The 25,248-nt window shown below is 49.9% G+C and overlaps 1 protein-coding gene across 5 annotated transcripts; it reads right to left on the reverse strand.

Annotated features, from left to right (window-relative positions):
* Nucleotides 1-6,499: 6,499 nt before the first annotated feature.
* On the reverse strand, nucleotides 6,500-21,382 carry Slc2a10 (solute carrier family 2 member 10). Of its 5 annotated transcripts, none has more exons than XM_087197780.1 (5): nucleotides 20,909-21,382; nucleotides 14,476-18,165; nucleotides 13,356-13,478; nucleotides 11,686-11,821; nucleotides 6,500-8,661 (listed from the first exon to the last, which is right to left on the reverse strand). In XM_087197780.1, exons 2-5 carry the CDS (start codon nucleotides 15,875-15,877, stop codon nucleotides 8,583-8,585), a joined length of 1,740 nt encoding a protein of 579 aa, XP_087053906.1. In that variant the 5' UTR covers nucleotides 15,878-18,165; nucleotides 20,909-21,382; the 3' UTR covers nucleotides 6,500-8,582. The 5 variants fall into 5 exon arrangements, with proteins under 5 accessions (XP_087053906.1, XP_087053905.1, XP_087053903.1 ...); XM_087197779.1 differs by having other exon boundaries at nucleotides 14,476-18,168; XM_087197777.1 differs by having other exon boundaries at nucleotides 14,476-18,205.
* Between the last annotated feature and the right edge of the window lie 3,866 nt (nucleotides 21,383-25,248).

A 25,248-nucleotide genomic window follows, 5' to 3' on the forward strand; every position in this document is an offset into this window, starting at 1 on the left:
ACACACAGCCTAAGAAGAGGAGAAATTGGCCCACAGAGCCCTAAAAAGGTGATGCCATGGCATCCCAGCGACAGCCAAGGGATGCCTTGCTGAAGAGCAGTGGAGGGAGAGGCAGAAGAGGAGTGAAGCTTGGAGTTTTGATGTGACTCAACATTTTAACCTAACATTCTAACCTAACCTAATTTAGGCTGTTGTTAGGTTTGGAAGTGACCTACAAGGCATTTTATTACTCTCAGCATGATATTGTTATTTATCTCCATCTCCCAATAGATCACTCAGGGCAGGTAAAGAGCTCCTCCACCCAGTGGATTTGAGTGGGCAGTGGGAGGGAAGATAGAGTTCTTGACCGTATTCTTCTAACTTGGGCTCTTTCATTGTACAGAACACGAACCCTGACCTCCAAAACAACCACACAGGCACAGTGATGGTGGATGCTGGTTGTTCTACATGGAGTGAGGTTTCACATTGGGTTGTAGAAGGGGTGACCTGGGGTGGCTGGAAATCCCAGGGTCTAATAGATGGTCAGATTGTAACTTTAACTTACTGAGAAATCAGAAAAGCTAGTGTGGCCAGTGGCGCCACAGTGTGAGGAAGCTTTACATCCTGTTCTGATCTGAAGACGTTGGTTAAAATAAATAGCAACTAAGAGTTGGTACAAGGCAACACTTTTTACATCTCCTGCCAAGAGCTACCTGATCCGGTTTTAACCATCAAGGACGCAGCAAGAACTTATTTTGTGTCCAGCACTGTACAGATACAATCTCAGCAGAAGGCAATGAACTCTGGCATCCAAGGGAGCCGTGAGTGCCCAGTCTCCCCCCTCCAGAGTTGACATCTGATTGACAGATGGCCCCAGAGAAAGCTTTTTGGATCGTATCTCCGTAACCACCAACCCAGCCTGTCAAACCCAGAGATTTAGGATGGCACTGGCCCCCAAATCTGGAAGAACTTAGCAACTTCACAGTGCCAAATCCAAGGGAAAAAATACACACATAGAGAAACCAGAAAGGCATAGAATGACGGGGAGAAAGAAATAAAGAAAATGAAAACATTCTGTTTCCACTGGCAGAATCAGTCTTTGCCAGGAAAACTGGAATGTCGACTTGGTACGCACATAATTCAATTTTCTACACACTCAGAAGTAAAGAAAAAGCCAGACGCTGGGAGAAATCGCTGATACTGTTCTTAACCTTGGCAAGGACAATATATATTTGTGAATCTAAAAAGGTAAATGCCACAACACTTTTAGGTACTATATTTTCTCAATGATGTGAAATATCTATCCTGATACCCATTTGCATTTCAGCTTGACTTATCATCATAGACAAAAATGTACATGCATATAGGCCAAAATGCCAATAATAAGTAGGATGTGGGCAGATCTTATCTCTCATCTTCAGAATTTTTAGTATTTTCTAAAGTTTAAAAAAAGTACTTTTAAATGGTTATTTTATTTAGCTAGTCCCTTAATTATAGAAACAAGATGCAAAGAGAAGGTTTTAAATGGGGAGCTAAACTTTCCTGTCCTTCCAGCACTGCCTTGTGATTACTACTATTAGAAAGTTTTTCTTGTTTCTATTTTTAAGGTTGTAACCATTAAACATTTGAGTGAGAAGCTGGGTGGGGATCTAACCAAAAGGGAAGTTTAAACTCATTCTGAGGGAGGAGCTGCGACTCTACGCCATCTGCTGGCTGGGTTGCAGAATACAGGCCCTCATGGCCAGATCTCTTTCAAGAGAAGCCAGAAATCCAAAGTTGTATGTGAAATGTCACAAATTTCGAAGGCTGGCAACTAACTAAAAAAGCTTAAAAGCAGCTCCTCAGACAAAATTAAATATGTTTAAGAATAAGTGCCCAACACATCAAAGCCTCTGCTTCAAGAAATAAACAGCATTAATGTCTAAAATAAAAAAGATGAGGACTTGCATCCGCATACATTCTGTCTACAGCCCCTTCTCTTTCGCTTCCTCATTATTAGTTATGTTACTGTTTCTTTTTCTGGAAGTGTCCTTTATGACATGTAATGTATTTAAACTCCATTGTCTTTGGCAACGCAGAAAGCCATAATCAACCAAATTAACATTTCCTTTCATTCTACTACCTCAAGATAAAACGCTGTTCATATTTTGATGACCATTCATTCAAAATAGAAAATTCACATGTATCCAAGATTGATGCTGGCTGTAGTACTCAGGCAATGATGGCAGCTTGGTATTAGGTCTAGTCGTGGCTTTTAGAAGGTCAAAGAGATAAATGCCCACTTAGGCTATTTATAGCATCTGTAAAACTGTGTAACTGAGAGATTCAATAATCAGGTAGGTTTCCATCAATCTAATTTATGAAACAAACCAAGTGCGTCATTCATCTTCTAGATTTAAGTTGGAGGGTTTAGAAAACACCTCTTTTTTCCTTTAGATGCTGGAATACTATTGATCAGATTCAATAAAAACAAAATATTTATTACTGCAAGAATAATATGCTACAGGGAGAATTTTGGAAATCATATCACCGAACTAGCCTGTCAAACCAGGAGAGTGGAATGGCATCAGACCGCAAATCTGGAAGAGTTTAGCAACTTTGTGGTCCCAAAACCAGTGGACACACATATGCATGCACGTGCACACACACACACACACACACACACACACACACAGATCATGAAGCTTATTGATATAATGCGTAAAAATGATTGTAAAGACTCAAACATTTTAACAAGAAAAAAGAATTCAGATGACTATTGAGAGTATGTTGATTGTGTAATTTCAGAGGATATAAATTTATTAACAAAGGTTTTAATTTTAATACAATTTTAGTACAAAGCAAAAAACTAAATAAATTAGACAGCAACTATAATTGTAGACCTTAATTTCATTTAGACTTTCAACAGAGAATTTTTCTCATCTTGTGAGGGTCAATTAAAAGTAGAATGTCAGCTTTTCCACTTCAAAATCTCATGAGGAAGAAAAAAACTCCAAAACCATGTGCCAAGCCATCTACAATAAATTATTCTGTGCTCTGGATGAGACCCAGCATGTGAGGGTCTGGAAATACTTTCAGAGGGTGGCTCTGTGCAAATCCTGCATCTCACATCAAAATTCCATCTCCTCTTATGCCACAGATGAGAAAATATTTGAGCTGGAAAGGAAACTGAGCAAATGTGGAAACTGAGTCTGGCCCTGATTCAGAGTCAATGCCAGGATAGCCCTTGGGCAGGGTGAGAAGCCCTACTCAGTCCTGGGGGGCAGTTTAAATGGATCCACACTTTATGTGGGTGCTCTGCCCTTTACAGCTGGGAATGTGGTTTTTCATCCAGCATCTCAGTGGATCTTCCCTTGGGGATGGGGACTTCTGCTGCCCTCACTTTCTTGGTGAGAAACAGTCTCAGGGAGAAGTCACTTGGCCATGTTCCTGAAGCTAGCAAAGTAGCTGAGGAAAAACTCAGGCTGGGTCTCCTGGCTGCACATGTTCACTTCCTGGCAGGTGACCTCCTCTTCGCGTACCCCATCTGCACCCTGCCCCTGCAGCTCCTTACAGCTCACCTGTGTGCCAGGCAACATGTGATCCTCCATCACATCATGACCAAGACAGCAAATAAAACCTATGTGAATATCAGGCAGGCAACCCACACAGCAGGGTGACCATGCTATAGTCAACAGCCTTCCGAGTGTGGGCATGTGGAGTCAGACACACATGAGGCTGGGATGTAGGGTGGCCATGATGGGTGATTTGGCATCTGGTCCCTCTCTGTCAAGGATATGTCTCATTTTCTGTTGCTATAACAAAATACCACAGACTGAACAACTTATACGACAAAGAAGCTTATTTATCTCATGGTTCTGGGGACTTGGAAGCCCAAGGTTGGGTGGCTTCATTCTTGAAGGATCTCATGGCACATCTGAACACGGTGGGGAAGCAGAAGGGCAGGTGGGAGTGTAAGAGAAAAGACAAAGCCCAGGGGTTGGCCTCGGTTTATAACAATCCACTCTTGCAGTAATGAGTCCACTCCCATGAAAGTAAGAACTCATTCACTTCCATGAGAATCTACTCTGACTTGAGAGAGCAGTATGAGTCCCTCTTAAAGACCCCTCGAATGCTCATCTCCCAAAAGGGCTGCAACACCAGGTAAAGGAAATCTGTGCTAGCAGGAGGATGGAGGCCTGGGTTGAGATGAGGGGTAAGGTGGTCATTTGGGCAGTGGCTCTCTGAACTGGTCAGGCTAAGTTTGGCTTCAAGTACTAGACATGTGAATTAACCATGGCTTAACCAAGACAGAAGTTATTTCTCTTTCAGGTAACACAGGCTGGTGGGGCATCTCTGCTGGGAATTAGCAGGGACCCAGCCTGCCACTAGCTTGATACTTCACGACCTTCAGGATGTTGTTCTCGTCGGCTTGGTCCAGGATGGCTCCCTAACCCGAAGTTTAATCAACGAGCGTGGAGAAGGAAAGGGGAAGGGCATATCCCTTCCTCCCATAAGGGTGTAGCCTTTAAATCACAGTTACTTGCGGTAACACAAAGTAGCTGGAGCAAGGTAGAAGTTCATTCCTCTCTCACACAACAGTCCAACAGTAGGTATTGAGACGGGGCCAGCAGCTGAGTTGGTCCCCAAAGTTTTCCATGGATCTGGGTGTCTTCCATCTTATCACTGCACTATCCCCTCGTCGGGTGGTGGAAGGTGATCACTCTGTATTCATTCTGGCCTGTACAAAAGGCAAAGCTCAAATTTAATGCGAACAGATTCCCTTTTGGAAATGACACAGAAGATGCACATTTTGTTATCATTTCCATGCCAGTGGCCAGAACTTAGTCACATGGCACCTCTGCTGCAAGGGAAGCTGGGAACTGTCATCTTTAGCTGCAAGACAGCTAAAACAAAGGGATTTCTACTCTTATGAGGAAGCAAGGGGAAGGAGGTTTGGCGCATAGTCAGTCTTCTCTGCCACGAGGCTTGCCTAGCTGTTGTCTTCTGCTCACTCGGATTGGCCTTAACCTGGTCATGTGCTGCAAAGGAGTCTGGGAAATGTAGTGCCTCGTCTGAGCAGGTGTTTTAGCAGCTAGATATGGGGGAGGGGTATTACTACGTGCAAAAGAGATTAACATAATTATGGAGACGGCCTCTGTTCCTGTCCTGAGAACTCCTATTCATCCAGGGAAATATGAGGCAAGGTCAGCACCTGAGAGTGAGAGAGATAAAAGAGTCAACAAAGGACATGTGGAACTGCAGAGTCGGAATGCAGGGACCTGTGCCCCCGGGGGCTCTCGGGTGTGAGGATGAGGTTTGAGCTCACAGATTTTCAGTGAAACCCCTTCACCAGGTTGTACGATTTTTCTCCTACAACACTCACGGCCCACATCAAGCCAAGAGAAGACAGGTGTGTGAATTAATCCAGCGTCAATAATGCCAAGTGTACGCAAGGCTACCTACGAGGGGTAGATTATAGGGTTGGGACATGGGAGTGCAGATGGACGAGAAGGAAGGTGAAGGCAGGAAGAGGTTCATAGGTGCTGGGAAGGTTCGGTCAGGGGTTGGTATTTAGAGGTCAAACGTCTCAGTGAAGTCAGAGAACGCTGACACTCCAAAGCCTTAGAGCAGGAGCAGAAGCGCGGTGACCAGGAAGCGGGTGCTGGAGAGAAAGCCGGGAAAGAGAGCGGTGTTTGTGGTTGAACGTGCTTGGGGTGGAGGAGAAGAAACGGGGTGGAGACTGCAGGGATGGAGAGGAGGGGGCGGGTCATCGGCCACATCCACAGCCTGGGCAGGGACATCTCCACCTCCCCCAGGTGGCCCATCCCAGCGTGGGGAGCAGTTGCGTGTCTTGTCCGCAGGAGAGTCTGACGTGCAGGAGTGACAAAGGTGCTGCGCTGGTTTCTTCCCATTCGTGTCACTGGTCCTCCCTCTGCACCCGATGAGTATTCGACACCACGGCTGCTCAATCACCTCAGCCACTTCTGCTCTCTCCAGAGGCTTCCCAGAACATCGAGACTAGAATCTGAATGTGTCCTGTGGTCTGGAAGATGCTTCACAATCAGACTCCTGCCGACCTCTTCCTCCGTCATACTTGAGAAACACGAAAACTGAATTTCTGGCTTTCCTTGAAAAGTCAGATGGTCAGGCCACACACAGCAGCCACCAGCTGAATGGTGTCGTCATCCCTTCCCGAGAGACCCTGGCTCACCAGTGACCACAGATCCCACTGCTCCTACTGCCTGCCATGCCTGGCTTCCCGTGTGACACTCCTCACCTCTCGGAGATTTTGATGCTGATCCAGAAAGGGAAGGAGCCACCCGAAGAGTAGAAAGGTGGTCCTTCCAGCTGATAGGCAGGGAAAGGTGAGCGGAGAGCTTTGGTTCCACCGTGAGATCGTAGGGGGCTGTCACACAGGCCTGTGCTGGTCGACACTTCCCTGTCCTCCAGAGAAAAGCAGGCATGTGCACAGGTGTGACTTCTACTGAGATAAAGGATGAGCTTGGGGCACACAACTTACAAATAATAACAAACTCTGTATTGTAAACGCTCTTTATTGTAACTCCTCTTGTGCAAATTTCGGATGCCAATTAATTCTCACAGAATCCTTTTGTTGATTTTTTAAGCTAATCTCTTGTATCCCAAGCCGACTATCACTGCAATTCACCCATGATGTGACAAAATTAGACTACAAATAAAAATGCTTGATAATTACCCATCATGAAAGCTGATTGAAATCCTTATTTACATTAATAAATGAGACAAGAAGAGTAGAGCAATTAAGCTGGGCGTGGTAGCACACACCTGTAATCACAGCTGCTTAGGAGAAGGAGGCAGGAGGGTCTCAAGTTCAAGGCTGGCCAGGGTATTAAAATTAAAACTAAAAAAGGGCTGGGAATGTTGCTCGGCACTCACTGGGTTCGAGCCCAAGTGCTGCAATTTCAAAGTTTAAAAAAGCAATTAGGGTATACAGTGTTTCAGAATTCCTTCACCGATGAGGTGAGCACAGGGTCTGCTAAACTGGACAATAGTTTAGGAACAGTGGAAAAATATTCCTTTAGTTTTTTTTTTTTCTACTTACAATGTATCAGCTACAAACATGGCACACTTTTAAGTTTAATTCGCATTACTAACATTTGGTCCAGCAGTTGTTAGCTCTGGAAAGTCAACAAAACAATAAATCAAGCCGTGGGCTGGGGATTTTAGCTCAGTGGTTTCGCTGCCTGCTGCGAAAGAACAAGGACACGAGTTCGATCCCCCCCAAAAAATCAAGCCCTGATTTGTAGCATTCCCTAACCTGTGTGATGCAAGCACACTTCTGGGGCCAGCTGAAAACAGATAACAGAAAAGTGTATTAAGATAATTTGGAGTCAGTGAGTGTTGAGTATTCATTACCTTTGTCTTTTATACAATGCATTTAATTATAAGTTCAAATAATGTATTTTTAGTAACAGCTGTGTTTAACAACCAGTTTAATAATCAGCCCTCACAAGCCAGCTCCAGCACATCCCTGGATAAAGAAGTCTCCAGAAACAGAGAGGAGCAGTCACGGGCCAAGGGACACAGGGGTTAAATACACCATCGGGGCACAACTGTTCCCATTTTGCAAATGAGGAAATAGAAGCTGAGAGGTCTGTTAGCAGAGGCCACACTGACCCCAAGGTGTGCGACCTTCAAACACCTCCTTCCGGCAAAGCCTCCTGGCAGAGGACTCTGGCATCTGTCACATGCCTTGGATCTTAGTGTGCACAGCTCTGGAATACTATTCTCCTTTCCTTCAAATGAAAACTTGAATCCTCCAAAGCGATGCTAGCAACCGGAGGGTGAGAAGGGCCCCACTTGAGTGTCTGTTGTGTCACCAGCTTTTAGGATTCCAGCCCACTGGGGTCAGAAGAGGTCTCAAGGACAGCCTAGTTCAAGCCTCCCATTGCACGTATTGGGGAAACTGAGGCCCAGGCTCATAGAAGAATGTTACCAGCAGAACCAGGATTAGAATCCAGGGCCTGCCAAGCAGTCAGTTTCAAGTAAATGATAAATATCTTTGGCAAGAGAATTAGAGATGAGCAAGACTGGGAGCTAAGATCCCAGAAGCAGGATTCTCTCTGACTAAAAACTCCCTGCCAGATGGAAAAAGACAGCAGAGAATATGATATCCACAGTGGATTTAGGGGGGATTCTAGGAGACACTTCCTGCCAGGATTGGTACCCCAAAGATTACTTGAGAAAGTCCAGGGTCCAAAAAACTCCAGAAAGTCCAAGGAAGACTGTATAATATTCTCATTAAAAATACTGCATTCCGCCACCTGCCTTGCAAGTGGAAGGACCTGAGTTCCATCCCCGGTACCAAAAACAACAACAACAACAACAACAAAAAACCCCTGCAAAGTCAGTGGGGAAAATGAGGCACGAAGACAGGTCCTCAAGGGCCCTCTGAGCCTCACACTTAAGGAGAGTTCAGGCCTCTCAGACTTTCATCTCTGAACCCAATACAGAGCCCTCCTTTGGGGCAGGGGTCACTCCCAAAGGGCCTCCTGGACCTCGTGCTGCAGGCCCAGCAGGCAGGAAGCTGGAGTTGGTCTGCAGACACTGACGTGCCTGCCTCTTCCGGGTGGGTGGACTCCTCAGGAGGCCATGGAGACCTTGATGCGACTGTACTGGATGCCTGCTGAGTTCTGCCTGCAGCCAAAGCTCAGGATGAACCTGTCGGCGGGGAGAGTGACAGGGATCAGAGGGTGGCAGGGCTGGGAGCCTTCCCTGGGGGCCACAGGGGACCTCACGGGGGCCTCTCACTCCCATTCGCACTCCCACCTGGCCCCTTAGCCTCCTGCCTCTACAGCACTGGCATCTTCTCTCGCCAGGACACCCAGCAGCTCCTCCCAGGCTTCCTGCCTGTGCCACCCTCATCCCATTACAGCTGAGTCAATTTTCTAAACATAAAAGCCAGATCCGGTCGCCTGCTTAGGAGACTCACCCAATGCCCAGGCCTCTCACCACGGCCCCCTCAGACATCATGGCCTTCTCCCAAGTGCCCATTGCTCCCTGGCCACATTGGCCTCCTGTCTCTCTCGGGACACCCAACATCAGGGCCTTTGCTCTTGCTCTTCCCTTTGCCCTTCGTTCTTTTTTTAAGACAGCATCACTCCAGGGAATGGGGTGAGATGTAGATCCCCGCTCCTCACATGCACACCCGAGGCACAGGGACATAAGCAGAAGGGGCCCCCTAGTGGTGGGTATTGGCTCCGCCCAGTATCTACGGGCTCCTCAGCCTTGAGTCTCCTCTGCAGCAGGTGGTCTTGTAGGGCTGTCTGTCAAGAAGCCCTGCCCTATCCTGCCTGAGTTGGGGGTTATAGGGTGGGGCACATAAATCAAGCTTGGCCAATCAGAATTTCTCCTGGGACTGTCACTCTGGTGTGGAGCGACACGGGACTCAACAGCTGGTGCTGAAAAGAATGTACCATTACTTCCTGTGTCAAAATCCTGGGAGCTGTCCTGGTCCATGAGAGACAAGGTCAAGTGTCTTTCACTCTGCCCTGTGGCTCTGATGTCCGCAGCCCCCTCCACTACGGAATGCATGGTGGGGCCCAGGCCTGCCTGGGAACTCTCCCAACACCCCTAACTGTGACCTGAGCCCCCAGGCCCAGCCTGACACTTCCCTCCATCCTGCCTTACCGCCTGCCTCTCTGTCTCTTTCACTCTTTGTCCCAGAGGCTGGGTCTGGAATATTCTCACAACAAAACCAGCCCGGCAGGAATTCTGGGCAGCGAAGAACAGAACCCTGGATTCTCAGCTGTGCGCATGGCTGCCCAGGTTCATGACCATGTTTCTCAGCCTCCCCTGCATGTTGGCATCGTCAGTTCTGTCCAAAGGGACATGGCTGGATCTGACCTCGACTGTGCCCTCCTGCGGGAAGTAGTGCAGGACATCTCGCACCCTATGGAAAAGGCAATGCTGAGGAGATGGCAGAGCAACAAGACAGAAGGGGCCTGGGCCCCCAAGTGAGCCCCGTGAGCACAGCTGCCAACCCAGCCCTGGATGCCTACACTGGGACCGCTCCAAGTCGCCGAGGCTGCTTCCTAACTAATGCAGCTACAGGTGTGAGTCACCCCACAACCCAGAGTCCAGCTGGCAGAGGCACTCTGGGCCAGGGAGGACCAGGTTAGAGGGTTTACACCAGACCAGGCCTTCTTGGCTTCAGGAGCCCGATGGGGGCCAGGCTGGCAGGCAGCTATAGGGAGGCTGGGGCCACTCAGTATCAGGATGATATTTAAAAATCTCTCAGGGTAATAGAATGGAGAGTCTTACTACAGAAAGGGGCTGGGGACACCTGCCAAGGATGCTTAGGACTGTAGCACACTGAGGCCCCTTCAAAGACTCCCATCTGCTCTTCTCTTATTCAATGGCTTAAGGTCCTATGATGCTATGATTCTGAACTCTCCTCTCTGACCTAAAGAACTCACTTACTACCTCCTACTTATCTGGCTGCTCTGGTTTCCTGTGGGTCCTCCCTCCCTTCCTCTGTTCCAGCCACAATAGCTCCCTTCTTCCTTGTTTATGCCAGATAATATTCCCACCACAGGGCCTTTGCACTTGCCATTCTCTCTACCTGGAATGTTCCTCCCCTCACTTTCACATGGCTGCCTCCTTCTCACTAGCTGAACTGTACCTCCTCAGAAAATCCTCTCTCTCTGACTACCTACTCTAATGTAGCCAGAACCCTGTCTCCTCTGTTCCCCCTCTCTGCTCTTGACCCCCTGGCAAAAAAATGGCTGGTTTCATTTTCTTCTAATTACATATCAGCAGATAAATGTTTATGCATATATTGGCTTATTTTCTGTCCCCATGAGGGCAAGAAACTTGTCATTCTTTTTTTTAATTGTTTGTTTGTTTTTGAAATAGGCTCTGGCTATGTAGTGAGTTCAGGCTGGCCTTGAACTCACTACATAGCCCAGGCTAGTCTTGAGCTCAAGGTAATCCTCCTGCCTCAGCTTCCTGAGTGCTGGGATTATTGACATGTCCCACCACACCCAACTGTAAGAAACTTGTCATTCTTAATATCTGTCACATTTCCTAAGGCCTCAAACACTGACCTCCCCATTGTAAGGACTTAATAAATAGTCACAGAATAAATGGATTAAACCCAAAAGTGTTCTGTGTGTAATTTTTGCTTGTTTCTTTGTTTTGTTTTGTTTTTGGTACCGGGGATCCAACTTAGGACCTTGTGCTTTCGAGGCAGGCAGTGGAACCACTGAGCTAAATCCCTGGCTGTGTTTTGTTTTGTTTTGAGTCAGGGTCTCTCTAAGACTTTTGATCCTCCTGCCTCGGCCTTCTGAGTATCTGGGATTATAGGTGTGCACTGCCATGTCAGGCTTCTATGAAATTTTAAAAGCCACAGGTACAAAATTTTGTTTCTCCAGGGTGGGTTCCATGAATTTAAGGTTCTATGGTTTTAAGATTCCCCTGCCCTGACCTCTGGTTCTGTAATTGAGAGATTTAAAAAACTCTGTGAGCTGGGTCTTAGAGTCAAATGAAAAGCTGCTGTAGGAAGACATAAAGCAACTGTGAGACCATGACAAAACTCAGGGCGTCCAGGCAGGAAGAGATGGGAGGAAAGGAAACAGACATCCAGCAAAGAGAGAGGGTGAGGGCTGAAGTCCCAAGCCCTGGCCCAGGTTTGAGGGTGGCTCTTTCCCCCGTGGACCTGCCCATCCACATCCACCTCCTTACCGACCGCTCTGGAACTGCCGGTCTATCTCCGCCAGCGACTGGCCTTTTGTTTCAGGAACAAAAAAGTAGATGAAGCCAAGACCAAGGACAGCGGTCAGTCCATAAAGCAGGAAGATCCAGGACAAGCCAATGGCACCTGGGGACAGGAGGGCAGGTATGAGTGCCACACAGCCTGGGCCTTCTGGAAGGTTCTAGGTGGAGTGCTGAAGGTCAATTCACTCAAAGGCTCAGGATCACAGGTTTTTGGAATGGCCAAGGAACCATCAATAAGTACCTGAAGGCACAAATCTGACCAACCATCCCAGAGGTAGGGAAGGAGCCAGGGCACAAACCCACCAACCCAAATCGGGGCAAGATCACTCATGCACATCTAACACATTAGCCATGCTCAGAATGTGGACACCTGAACTGAGGCAGTGACATTCAGCTTGGCGGGAAACAGCTACGGGGACACAGCCTTGACAAAGCCCAGCTTCAAAAGTAACACCCAGAAATCCCAGCAACGGGTCATTTGGTGAATCGGTCGTTCAGAGAGATGAGCTTTGGCCACTTTGGCCTGAGTCTGACTGGTCGGGGAGAAGAAGAGACAGAGACTCTGTCCCTGGACCAGGGGCTCAAGCAGCCCTGCACTGCTTCCTCTTGGAGCCACAGGTGGGGGCAGGGTTCCGGTGCCAGAGACCAGGGTGGAGATGACCCCGAGTCTTTGGAAGTCAGCTGACCCAAGACAGAGAAAGAAGGCTGTAAAGGAAGGGACTTGGTTGCTCCAAAAGCACAGATTATGTTTTGGATGTGGTTCTGTCTACCCACAGCCATGGGCACACTTCTTCCAAGCAGCCTGGCTGGTGAAGTTCTGATTGGGAATCAGGAGGGCCGGATTCCTGTCCCCTGACCACCTGGCTGGACTTGGGAAGGGCGTATTTTTTCCATCCATGAAATGTGGATGATAATAAGCCTGTCCCCTCTTCTTTCCCATCTTCTTCCCCTTTCCCTCTGCTCCTTCCCTCCCCTCTGTCTCACTCAGTCATTCCCCACTTGCAGGAATGCCTGAAATCTCAGGCAGCAGGGAGAAGCCTGGAGCCCTAAAACTGTGCCAGGAGACACTCTTGCTGGGTGGCTTCCTCGCCCAGTGTCCTCCACAGCTCCATGAATTGGCTGTGCCCCTGAGGTGGGAACTCTTGGCCCCAAGGAGAAGGAAAGGAACTGAGTCTTAAGTACTGTATTGTGCCTCGGAACCCAGAGTGAAGGAGGCCTAGGCATCAGAATAGCCACCGTGATCTTGCCGCGCCGATGAGGGCTTGTCCCAGGACTTAGGTTGGAGCCAGTGGGAAAGGGGGTCTCTTTCCCCAGCTGCCAAGCTGCAGAGGCCTGCCGGCAGCTATCTTTGTCCCGTGAGCCTGGTCTGCCTGGGTGTGAAGTGACAAGCAGAGGTGAAAGGGGTGAAAGATGGGCAACAGCTGTAATAGAGCCCAGGGATCAGCTCTGCTTGAAGCCACCTTACCGTGCTCTTGTCAATGACTTAATACAGAATATTCCCTTTTGTACATAAGTTGGGCTACATTGGGTTTTCTGTCACTTGTGACCCAACTGATACCAGAGCCCTGGCTCTGTTGAGGGAAACTGTTTCTGGATCTGGATAGAACTGGGCTAAGGGATGAGATCAAAGAACTCACCAATGAGGTCGAGGAAGGAGAGGCTGATGAAGAGGTTGGCGGCCCAGTTGAAGCTGTTGCAGAAGGCGAAGGCTCTCCCGCGGACTTCCCCAGGGTAGATCTCACTGAGGACGAGCCAGGTCACTAGGACAAGAGAGCAGAGGGGCTCCTGGGTGTAGGGAGCAATGCTACATAATTCTAGGGAAAAATCATTTGAGTAGGCCTAGTTCTCCTGCCTACAGCCCAGCTAGAACATTCCAGACATCATTGCATTTTGACCTCCGGTCACAACTGAGACCTCAGTGATCCCCCCCAGATGCTGCAATCTCCAGGACAAGACCACTCCTGTGGGAGACACCAGGGAGGAACCAAATCTTCATCTGCATAGTTCTTCATTGTTCTTAGATTTCCACTGCCCCCCAGCCTTTTGTTACACCTTGTTTATCCCAATGTGAGGTACTGAACTCTGCATTTCACTTGTTACCTCTGTTTCCCCATGTACTGAGTAAAAGGTGAGGTAAGCTGGGGGCTTCCATCTTTGCCGCCCAGAGCAGCACTGATCAGACCCAAAGCTCAGCTTCTTCTCAGTCTCATTTTTCTACCTTTCCTGTAATTCGCCGTGTGCTGCCGCGGCTTGCAGGAGACTAGGACTTACTGCAGAGGTTCTGGTAACGTCCCCTTTCCCTGTTCCCTACATTTGGCGCCCAACGTGGATGTGAATCAGATCCACAAGTGAACTCGCCTGCACCTGGGCTGAGGCCTGGCACCAATGGGCTAAGCAGGTAGCCTCCTGGCCATGTGAGTCAGGGAAAATGTCAGGCTCCTGACATCAGAATCTCCCCAGCTTCATTCCCCTTTATGGTGGCAAGAGTCCCTTTTGGGTGACCATGACCTCCATTTGCTCAGGACTCAGGGGTCTCCTGGGACACAGCCTTTCAGTGTGGAGACCAGAACAGTCCTGGCATTAAATTTCTTTCAAGTAAACTTTTATAGTTGAGTTATTTTAGGGCCCCAGCCGGGGAGGAGTACTGAAGCTTCGGGCCAATCTGCCTCCAATGCCCCTCTAAACTGATAGGGCCTTGAGCTGCTGTCAGAGGGGTAGGAGGAGGCTCCAGACTTACCTGCGAGATATTCCACTTACCTGGTCCAAAGCCAAAGGAGAAGGCGCTCACAAAGGCCATCAGGCAGATCAGTGCTGTCCAGCGCAGCAGTGTGTGTTCTGGGGTGGGATCAGGGAGCCCCAAAGAGGTGGTGCCCAGGGCTGTCAGGGGAGTAGCTGTGGCAGCTCTGGGTCCTGGATGGAACTTGGTTTGCTTAGCGGTTGACAAGATTGGCTCCCACTGGTCCCCTCTGGTTCTTGGCGTAGGAGGTAGAGATGGGTCCTTTAGCAGTCCAGAGCCTCCGGGGAGGCTTGTCTTCTGGGTGGTGTTGGGCATGGCCAGGCAGCTGGGGCCGGAGTCCATGGGCACCACAAAGCTGACAAGGCCTATGCCACTGACCGTCAGGGCCATGAGGGCACAACCAGCAAGCAGTAGGACTCTGCGGCCAGCATGGTCCACCAGCCCCATGGCGGTCAGGGTAGCTGCCACCTTCACCACACCCAGCCCTACGGAGGCCAGCACAGCGGAGGACCCTTCACGGAAGCCGACTGAGTGGAAGATGGTGGAAGCGTAGCACAGCACATTGGGCTGCCCTGTTAGCTGCTGGAAAAGCACCAACCCCAGCCCCACTGTGGTCCGGCCTCGCATGTTATCCCGGGCCCTGAAGAGGTCCAGAAAGGTGTAGCGTGGCCTCCCCATGCCTAGCTTGGTGGCCTCACCTCCCTGTAGTGGAATGATGTCCTTATACACTGCGGGCTCCTCTGTACCAGCTGGGAGGAAGAGGAGGCTGAGAGATTGAAGGAGAGCAGGCGCTGCAGCCCAGCCGAACATGTGCCTCCACCCCCAGGGGGCGCTGGCCAGGGCATAGTTGAGGGCATACGAGAGCAGGATGCCCACAGTGATCCCTGCCTCATAGAGGGACACCAGCACTCCCCGCTGCCGAGGTCGCACTAGCTCTGACACGTAGATACAGCAGGCCATGGAGGAGAGTGAGATGGCGAAGCCAACAGCCGAGCGGCCCAGGACCAGCCAGGGAAGGGAACCAGCCAGGCCCAGGCTCAGGCTGCCCGCCACTAGCACCAGGTTGCTCCCCAGGATGGTTCGCTTCCTGCCATAGCGGTCAATAAGGAAGCCACCCCCCAGGGAGGCGAGGAGCCCCCCCAGGAGCAGGCTGCCCACCAGGAGTTCCTGCTGTGCGCAGCTCAGCCCAAAGTCAAGCTGCAGTGGCCATAGGGCACCTGATATGACTGCCAGTTCATAGCCAAAGGTCAGGCCACCCAACAAAGACACAGAGGCACACAGGGGCAGCACAGGTGGAGGACAGCCTGGAAAATGAAAATGACAGCATAGAGTCAGAATGCTTTCTTGCCAGAGCATGCATCCAACATCCCCCCATCTGTCACATCCTCCATCCAACCGTCTACTATTCAACCACATGTTCATTCATTCATTTACCTTTCCTTGATTGCTTCCTTCTTTCCTTCCTCCCTACTTTCTTCCCCGTTTCTTCTATCTGTCCATCTACATATCCATCTATCAATCCATTGATTGGTTCGTCCATCCATCCATCATCCATCCAGCTTCCATGCATCCACCCAAGTATTCATCCATCTATCTCTCCATTTATCTACTCATTAATTTGTTCAACCACCCATTGATTTATGAATCCATCTATCCACAAATCCATCTATTCTTCCACTTATCTTTGTATTCCGTCCTTTATATACCCATCCACACACCCATCTGCCCATCCATCCATCCATCCATCCACCCAGACTTATCTGGCACCTGCTACACGTGAGGTGGCCTTCTTGAGGCCAGCAATACAGTGGTGTTGTCAAGGACCTGACATTCTGCCAGGCATAGGCAGATGATAAACATCTGATATAATTTCATTTGGTGATAGATGTCATGGAACAATAAAGCAGCAAAAGAGGATTGACAGCGATAAGGGAATACTGTTGTAAATAGGGTTGTCAGCTAGGGGCCCTCTGTGGAGGGGGCATCTGAACAGAAATCTACATAAAGAGAGGGCAAAGCGATGGCAAATCTGGCAGAGAAACAGACGAGATGAGGGAACATCAAGTGTGAAGGCAGGAGATTAGCAAGTCCCAGCCCCACCTGGACAATTTAGCAATTTAGCAAGTGTTGGGAGCGATGCTACATAACTCTAGGGATACATCATTTGGTTAGCCTAGTTCTCTTGCCTACAGCCCAGCTACAGAATAACTCCAGTTTGGCCTCCGGTCACAACTGAGACTTCAGTGATCCAGTGATGCTGTGATTCTCCAGGACAAGAAACATCCTGGGAGAACAAACATCTGCTCAGTTCCTCATTGTTCTTGGACTGATTAACATCTTGTTTGCCGGAGATGTACTGAACTCTCTGCAAGCCTTCTGTTACACCTTGTTTATCCCAATGTGAACTACTGAACTCTCTGCAAGTCATCTGTTACATTTGTTTCTCCCGATGTACTGAATAAAAGGTGCGGTAAGCTGGGGGCTTTGTCTTTGCTGCCCAGAGCAGCACTGATCAGACCCAAAGCTCAGCTTCTTCTCAGTCTCATTTTTCTACCTTTCCTGTCATTCGCCGTGTGCTGCCGTGGCTCGCAGGAGACCAGGACTCACTGCAGGGGTTCTGGTAACGTCCCCTTCCCCTGTCCCCTACAAGCAAGACCCTGTCTCAAAATAAAAAAATTTAGAACAAGGGCTGTAGATGTAGCTCAGTGCAAAGGCCCTGGGTTCAATCCCCAACCGGCCCCCAACCTGGGAAAAAAAGCAGCATAGATCTAGATGCTTTCAAGTTCAGGCTGAGAGTTTCTCCTTTAAAAATGAACTTACTCACGTTTATTACAATTACTGATAAGCTTGAATCTGCTCCTGCCATTCATTTTTGTGTCTTCTGTTCACTGCACTTGCACTATCAAGATATTTTTCTCCCCATTCTTGTTTTTGATAAATCAGTTAAGTTTTTGTTGTTGTTGCACACCCCGCCCCTGCTGATTTGAGTGTTTACATTCTATTTCCTTTCTTCTTAGAACAGCACTAGCCAGGAGAATTTTCTTCAATGATAGAAACTTCTGTATCTGAGCAGTTGGATATGACCAGCTACATGTGGATATTTGAAAGTTGGCTAATGTGATACAAGAAACAGGTGTTTGGGTGTTTGGGTGGGGGATTTAGCTCAGTGGTTCCACCGTCTGCCTTCAAAGTGCAAGGTCCTGAGTTTGATCCCCTGTACCAAAAAGAGAGAGAGAGAGAGAGAGAGAGAGAGAGAGAGGAGAGGAAGAAAGGAAGAAAGAAAGAAAGAGGTATTTTATTTTAATCGATTTACTTATAAAAAGGTGCCTTTATGAGGTGGGCTGCTGTGTTGCTTATAAGTGGATATCTTGACGGCCAGAGAAAGCAAGTGCCTGGCCCAAAGTCAGAAGTAGTGGGCAGTGAGCCTCAACCGAAAGCCTCTCCCCCTCTCCCTGCCCCCTGCCCCATTCCCTGGCTGAGCTCCCCAGGAACATCCCGGATGACTACCTGCCCAGGTCCCACCGTCCTCACCAGCCCTTTCCTTGCCCCTTGGTCCTTGGGCTTCACTCCTGCAGGGGACAGTCCTTCCAGGCCATGTGAAGCAATCGAAGCAAAAGCACAGGACTGTTCGTCATCTCTAGGTTACCACTGGGGTGAAAGGGAGTCCAGCCAAAGGCCAAGGCCAAGGCCAAGCTGACTGCCCACAGGCTCTGCTGGAAAACATATCAGTGCAGACTGGGCTCACAGTGGCTGAGAGGAAGGCAAAGGGAGATGAAATGCGAATAACTCCAGATCTCGCTTCTCGAGTGCCGCCATGTGCCTGCTCTGGATTCATCCATGTAACACCCCAAGGGGCACTGCTGCACTCAACCCACTTTGCAGCTGGAGAAACTGAGGCTTGGGGCATTCTCACAGCCAGGAAGCAATGGGCTAGGTCCCACACCGACACACTGAAGAGCTTTCTGCAGGCCCCTCCCAGCGAGAAGGGCGGACCAGAGGTAAGAGAGGCAGGAGACAGCAGGGCAGAGGCGGAGGAGGAGCAGGCTGTCTTGAAAACCCAAGTCATGAATTACGGTGAAGTCACACTGTCCCAGGGAGCTAGAACTGACAGCCCCGAAGATTTCAGGGCCACCAGAAAGACTGGGGAGGGCCATTCCCTCTTAGCCTCTCCGCGGTCCCTACCACCCACGCAAGCAAGTCCAGACTCCTCAGTGTGACATCCAAGGCCCTTTCCTGCTGGCCCTAGCTCCTCAGCCACTCCTCCCCCTTGTCCTGGTCCTGTGCCTGTCCCCACCAGCACCCCTCTCCCGAGACACTTCTGTTCCGGGGACATACTGTGCACTGTCACACTGCTCTGTCTTTACACCCGATGGTCCTCCTGCTTGCACTGCCCTGGTTCCCCAAATGTCCACTCTTCTCCCTCTTCGCCTCAGCTCACCTCACCTCCCCTGGAAGCCCTAGGTATTCACATCTGTTACCGAGCATCCCTACCTGGTCCTTTGTCGGGAGACACCCTGCCCTGTTGTCAGCCCCACGACACAGGTGGAACTGTTATTCCCAGTCTACAGACAAAACGGTGAGGCCCAGAGAGGTAAAGACATTTGCCCAAGGTGGCACAGGGTGTAAGAGACAGCAGGGATTTGAACTGACGCAGTTTGACTCCAAAGTCCCCAAATCAGATGTGATAAAAAAATAAAACCTCACATTTACTGACCACGTACCCAGTGGAGGTCATGAGTTGAGCATTTCAAGTTCATTTTCACACATGGTTCTCATGGCCCACCGGAATAAGGGTGTTTTATAGCGACTACGTGAAGGTCAGAGAAGGTGACAGACGCTCCACGTCATGGAAAGTGGGAGCAGTGGGGCCGGAGCCCATTCCTGGTCCTGGAGCTGACGGAGCCCACTCCCTGGCCTGCCACGGAGAGCGCGGCCTAGGGCCTCTGGGCAGGGCAGGTCCTGGGGACACCCCAGTCCCTGCACGCACGCACGCACGCATGCAGGCCTTCATCACCCAGCCCCGCCGTACCCATATTGTATGCTTCAGCAATGGCAAACCTTTTAGAGGTTTCTATGATGCAAACAGCCCGCTGCGGCACGCGTGCCATAGGTTTGTCACCACTGGTTAGACACTAGCTGTGGAATTAACTTAGGAGGGACAAGAGGGGTAATAGCAAGGAGCTAGAGGCAAGCTGAGTATTCTGGGGAAGACTTTGACTTCTCTGGGCCTCAGTTTCCCTCAGGCTTGGGAGTGCTGTGCGGTGATGTTAAGGGATGGATTGTAGAGTCAGAGCTGGAGTTGCTCAGCAGCTGTCCCACTGTCGTGTGGAGAGGCCGGGGGGGAAAAGCAGTTAGGAAATCAGCCAGAGTGTTGGAATTCGATCCCAGCTTCTCTTCTCCACAGCTGTGTGACCTTGGGTAACTCACTTAACCTCTCTGAGGTCCTCTACCTACAAATGGGATAATATCTACCTCATATACTTGCCTACCCTTATAGCCAATGTTAGCTATGATTCCGCACAGAACAACAGAATGAGGTTTTAAGAGATAATTCAGGTCACACTCTCCCACCCCCACTCCAGTTAAAAAACCTTCCAGCCATATCATCTGGAATAAGACCCAAGCTTCTCACCCTACAAGGCCCTGCGGGATCTGGCCACTGCTCACCCCTGCCCCGTGTCCACTGGGGTCCACCAACACCGTCCTGGGGCACACCAGCGAATCCTTGCCTCAGGGCCTTTGCACTTGCTGTTCTTGTTACTGGGAAGCTCTTCTCCCAAAACTCAGCAAGGCCTACTTCTGAGTAAGGGCTCAGCTCCAGGAAGCCCACCCTTCCTGCCTGCCTGCCAAACGCATGTGCTGGGGCCTCATTTTCTGTGTTCCACACTGTATCTTATTCATCCACGTGTTTACCCACCTCCTCAAAGATGAGAGAGATGTCTTGCTCACTGGGAATCTCCAACACCTACGTGTGGCCCAAAGTAGATGCTCACTAAAGAATGAGGGGCTGAATGGCCCTTGGAATCTCTGAATCCAGAGAGGGACACAGAAATTCCCCACCAACGCCAGTTCTGCGCGGGGCTGTCCCCAGCCCCTGGTGTCCAGGGCTGCCTGGGAGTGGGGGTGTCTGCTTTGCCTACTGCAGGCCGAACAGTGCCAACACCGTAGGGCCCAGCGAGCTGATGAACGTTGCTCCTTTGGGAGCCTCCACTTCCTCCTCCGCAGAACAGGGAGCTCCCCTGCCTGGGTGGTCAGGACTGGGGTCAGCCGGGCTCCAGCCCCAGAGGCATTCGGTGCTCTCTATCAGCCACTTTCCCTTCCCGGGCAGAAGGACGATGGAAGGAGGCGCCCGAGGCCCCTGCCCTGGCCTGCCGTCCCGCGGGAGGAGCGGAGAGGGCAGTGGGGACCGCAGCGGCCCGGGTCACAGCCCAGGGGTGGCCGGGTGGGACTTACCCATGGCGAGCCGGGCTCCGCGGGCGGGCGTGCTGGGGGCGCTGGGGGCCCGGCGTGCATCCCCTCCCCCACCGAGTCCCCTCCGAGGCTGCCGCCGACAAACTTTCCGGCCCGCCCGGCTGCGCCCCTCCCTGCCTCCCGCGCCGCGCAGCAGCCACGTTGGCCAAGAGAGGCGGGACGCGGGGAGCCCGGGCCCGGAGCAACGCTGCGACACTCAAGTCCCGCCAGAAGTTCTCCCAGTATATTGTAAGGCCCGCCGGGTCCCTAGCTTTGTCGTAATAGGAGAGTCCCCAGTCACAGTGGTCCACGCTTGCCTGGCCTTCCGAGCGTGCACACACACACACACACACACGGCTCACTCACTCAACACCCATTCATCCCACAGTAAGGTTTGGATGCCTATCCGTGCCAGGTGCTCCCCAGGGCCTGGCTGGGTTGGTGAGTTTTGCTCTTAAGGAGATTGTACTCCAACTCCAGAAGAAAAATAAACAGCAAAAGGAGCCACAAAAATATCAGCTACTGAGCAAGGCTGGGCATGCTAGGCAGGTAGTTACACATTATCAGACAAAAAGACAAAGGGACAAAGAGTATCAAAAACCCTGCTTTGCCAATTATAATTAAAGACATAAAGACCTCGGTGTACATTTATAATCATCTATTAGGCCTCAGGTCAAAAATGTTCTGCCCCAGCACAGAGAGATCTTAAGATCAGACAGCACAGCTGCCCTGAGCGGCCAGCCAGGACTTCAGGGTCGTTTTTTTCTTAAAACCAGGCAGTCACACACCCAGCACCCCTGGCTGCCATGGCCAATGGCACACTGATGACAAACAATGAGAGCAAAAGTGACATTTCAAGATCTACCCACAGGATGCACATTAAACTAAAAGCTAGAGTATGATAGTGTACTTCAAGAAAAACTCTGACCACCTGGAAAGAGCAAAGAAGACCTTTTACAACAGTGAAAGATAGACGTTCCAGAGTTAACTTCTAAGACAGAATGTCCTAGGCATGATCACCATGGGACTAGAGCAATGATAATCACTATACCGTGGTGCCCTAGGCCCCGAGAGTTACTGAGCATACACCCAAGGAAACCCACTGCCACCCTGAGCACTGGCCACCTTGGATTGGCCCACCCTTTCCCTTCAGGGTGTACTTTTGCCTCACACTGTTTTGCACTTTGCAGTGAATTCTGTCTCTACTTCCACAGTGTTTTTCTGTGTCATGACTGAATCCTTTCATCAAGAACACAAAGACTGAGGAGCCCCCCTCCCCCACTAACAGGGGATGGGGTTACTTGAGGAGGGGACACCTGAGCTGAGACCTGGGGATCCAGGTGGAAGGAACAGCATGGACAAAAGCCCTGGGGTGAGAACAAGCTAGTGGGGTACAAAGAACAGCAGAAATGAAATCACAGGGTTTGGAGCCTGGGCGTGGACAGGCAGAGTAGAAAGGGAGAAGCCCAGAAGGGACTGGCTAAGACCTGATCCTTTAGAGCCTTGAGAGGTCATCTCAATTGACAAGTGACTGGGGAGCTCTAGAAGGGTTACAGGAGCAAGAGTAGGAGCAGGGAGCCACTGGGAGCCACTGGGAGCCACTGGGAGCCTGCTGGGAGAGGAGAGACGGATGAGTTTGGCTCAGGTGAGAGTGGGGATGGAGAAGAGTGGGCAGAGTGGAGGGGAGGGGAGGACTCGAGCACTGAGAGAGGAGCAGCTCAGGGCTGGGAGAGGAGGTGGAGAGCTCTGCATCGGGCGCGTGACGCTTCGGTGGGCATCCCTGTGGAAATCGGTGGGTGGCTGGACATGAGCCTGGAGTCTGGGAGGGAGGCAGGCCGGAGACACCACCGCGAACTCCCCCACTCAGCCAGCGCACATGGGCAGGCCCCAAACTCCCTGGGGTGCGGGCTTCTCCTGCCTGCCTGCAGGGTCACACGCTTGTGAGGGAGCCACCAGTCTGGGGTTGCTCCCAGTCCCAGCTCCAGAACGAGCTCTCAGACAGCCCCCACTCCTAGATGACCAAGCTTCCAGCTGGGGCCCTGGACACTGTGGAGCAGTGGCACACCGTGCCCATTAGCCTGCTGGGACTCCTGTCCCACAGATTCCATGAGTATAGTTAAAGGGTTTCATTAGGCTGCAGAATTTTAGAGCAGATTGTTAATGGAGCAATAACTGGGACAAGATCTGAAATGACTGAGTGAGAATTATATACTTCTGTTATCATAGGTGATGGGCTACTGGGACAGATTTTCAGGTTCTTGTGTGTGATGATTAAAGCACGGAACATAGCCCATGATGGTAAGGAAAAAGCACCAAAGTCTAAAGAAATTTAAAGGTTGAAGTTACACTCAGAGTGAGTGCGCTTGTGCTGATGGAAAGGAAAACAGCATGGGTGTGGATATGTTGGGCTTAAGAATTTGAAATGTTGGGCTAGGCTGAGGGCTTCTCCCATTAGGGTTTTTGGGACATGATGGACAGAGTGATTGAAGGGTGCTGAGTCATGTCAGCTGTGCCTACTACACATGTCCATTCCCAGAATCCACTCTGTTATAATTGGATGTATGCGTGGTGGTCCATGTGTATGAGCCTTTCATAAACAAGCTCCAGGTGAAGAAAGGTCATTGTAGGTCATGTTGGCAGGTCTGACATGGATGCATCTTGGTTTGGGATTTTGAAATTTCCAGGGGTCTTTTGTTTCCCTCCAGGTAGTAGGCTTTAGGATGAAGCTTAGGGAGTTTGGCTCGGGGTGTTGTCCAGATTCAGGTGAATGGAGGGGCGTGGTCTCATAGCCCCAATTGTACTACAGGTAGCTATATTACTTTCAGTTAGTATTTTACATGTATTAGATGTTACATGTACATGTTAACTCTCACGACAGCCTAGGAGGTAGCAATGATTACAATCTATCTCCACTCTACAGACAGGAAAGCTGAGCCCAAGTAGGTGTAGTGACTTGCTCAAGGGTTCAAGGGATTGCCACATAGCAATTCCTTCTTGATCTGTGAATGTCTGGAATTGTTACCAGGAGGCCAAGGCCAGTGAGGCCTGGGCTGTTCCATTCTGGTGACATAATCTATAAGTGTGATATGATGGGAAAGGGGATGCTGTTCTTTGGTCTTTGTGGCTCCCATTAGTTCGTGAAGAGTAGAGAACAGAGATTCCTTTTTTCCTCTCAACGTGTTAATATTATAGACAGCTAAGTTAGGTAGACATTTTCTAGGCAGTCAGACAGGGTTAGGCCCTCGAGGGAGTCAATGCAGAGGATGAGAACACATCACAACTGTGGCTGGAGGTGCAACATTGAAGCCCAGGCCTCAAGATAAAGACAGAATGATCAGGCCTGTATACCTCCCCAGAGGATAAGATCATTGGTATCACCTGATCCAATAAAGTCTAAATAGATATCAGTCACCCCAGTGGGTGACCAAATCCCCTGATTTATCCCTTACTAAAGAAGGTTTTTGTTCTTGCCAGGTACACTCGCTAAAAGACCTGCTTCCCCACTGGATCAATATTACCTAAGTAGCTATATTGAAATTTTATTGGTTGATCATAATATTTTTTTTTGGTACCGGGGATCGAACTCGGGACCTTGTGCTTTCGAGGCAAGCAGCAGAACCACTGAGCTAAATCCCCAGCCCAGTTGATCATAATTTTGACCCACATTGTACCCACCTTTTGATTTTCTATAAAACTTCTTTTGAGAAGTGGGCTCATTGACAACCCATTTTCAATCCCCTCCTGTCTCTCAGGAACTTTCTCTCCCAGTAAATATTTCCTACTCTTAACTTCCATGGTTCCTTAGAATTCATTCTTCGACTTTGGGGAAGATGAACTCGGTGTATCTGACATTTGGCAGGTTGGGAGTTACATTTCTTTCCCCTATATCATTACCATGGGTGATGGGGTTCCAGACAGTTTCCTCCATTCTTAGGCACAATGAACAAAGAATTGAAAATGGCATGCAACGGTAAGGAAACAGCAGTAAAGTTTAATTAGGCAACAGTGTGCTTAGAGTGGTGAGGGGGCTCATGATGGTGAGGGGAAAATGGCATGTGCATTGAAAGCATTGGGTTTAGGGATTTAAAATATTGCTCAAGTTCTAGGGTGCCTCCCATTGGGTCCTCCAGAGCACGATTGGCAACGTGATTGACAGGGTGCTGAGTCATGTCATCTGTGTCTATTGGGCATGTCCATTCCCATAATTCACTCTGTTATAATTGGATATATGAGATGCAGTCCATATGCATGAAACTTCAGTGAGTTCCAAGTGAAGAAAGGTTACTAAAGGACATGCAGGAGAGCCTTACATTCATGCATCCTGGTTTGAGATTTTGGAATTT

The sequence above is a fragment of the Heterocephalus glaber genome, unplaced genomic scaffold (assembly GCF_053883595.1).
Source record: "Heterocephalus glaber isolate CG9 unplaced genomic scaffold, H.glaber_assembly_v1.0 deba00001673, whole genome shotgun sequence".
NCBI lineage: Eukaryota > Metazoa > Chordata > Mammalia > Rodentia > Bathyergidae > Heterocephalus > Heterocephalus glaber.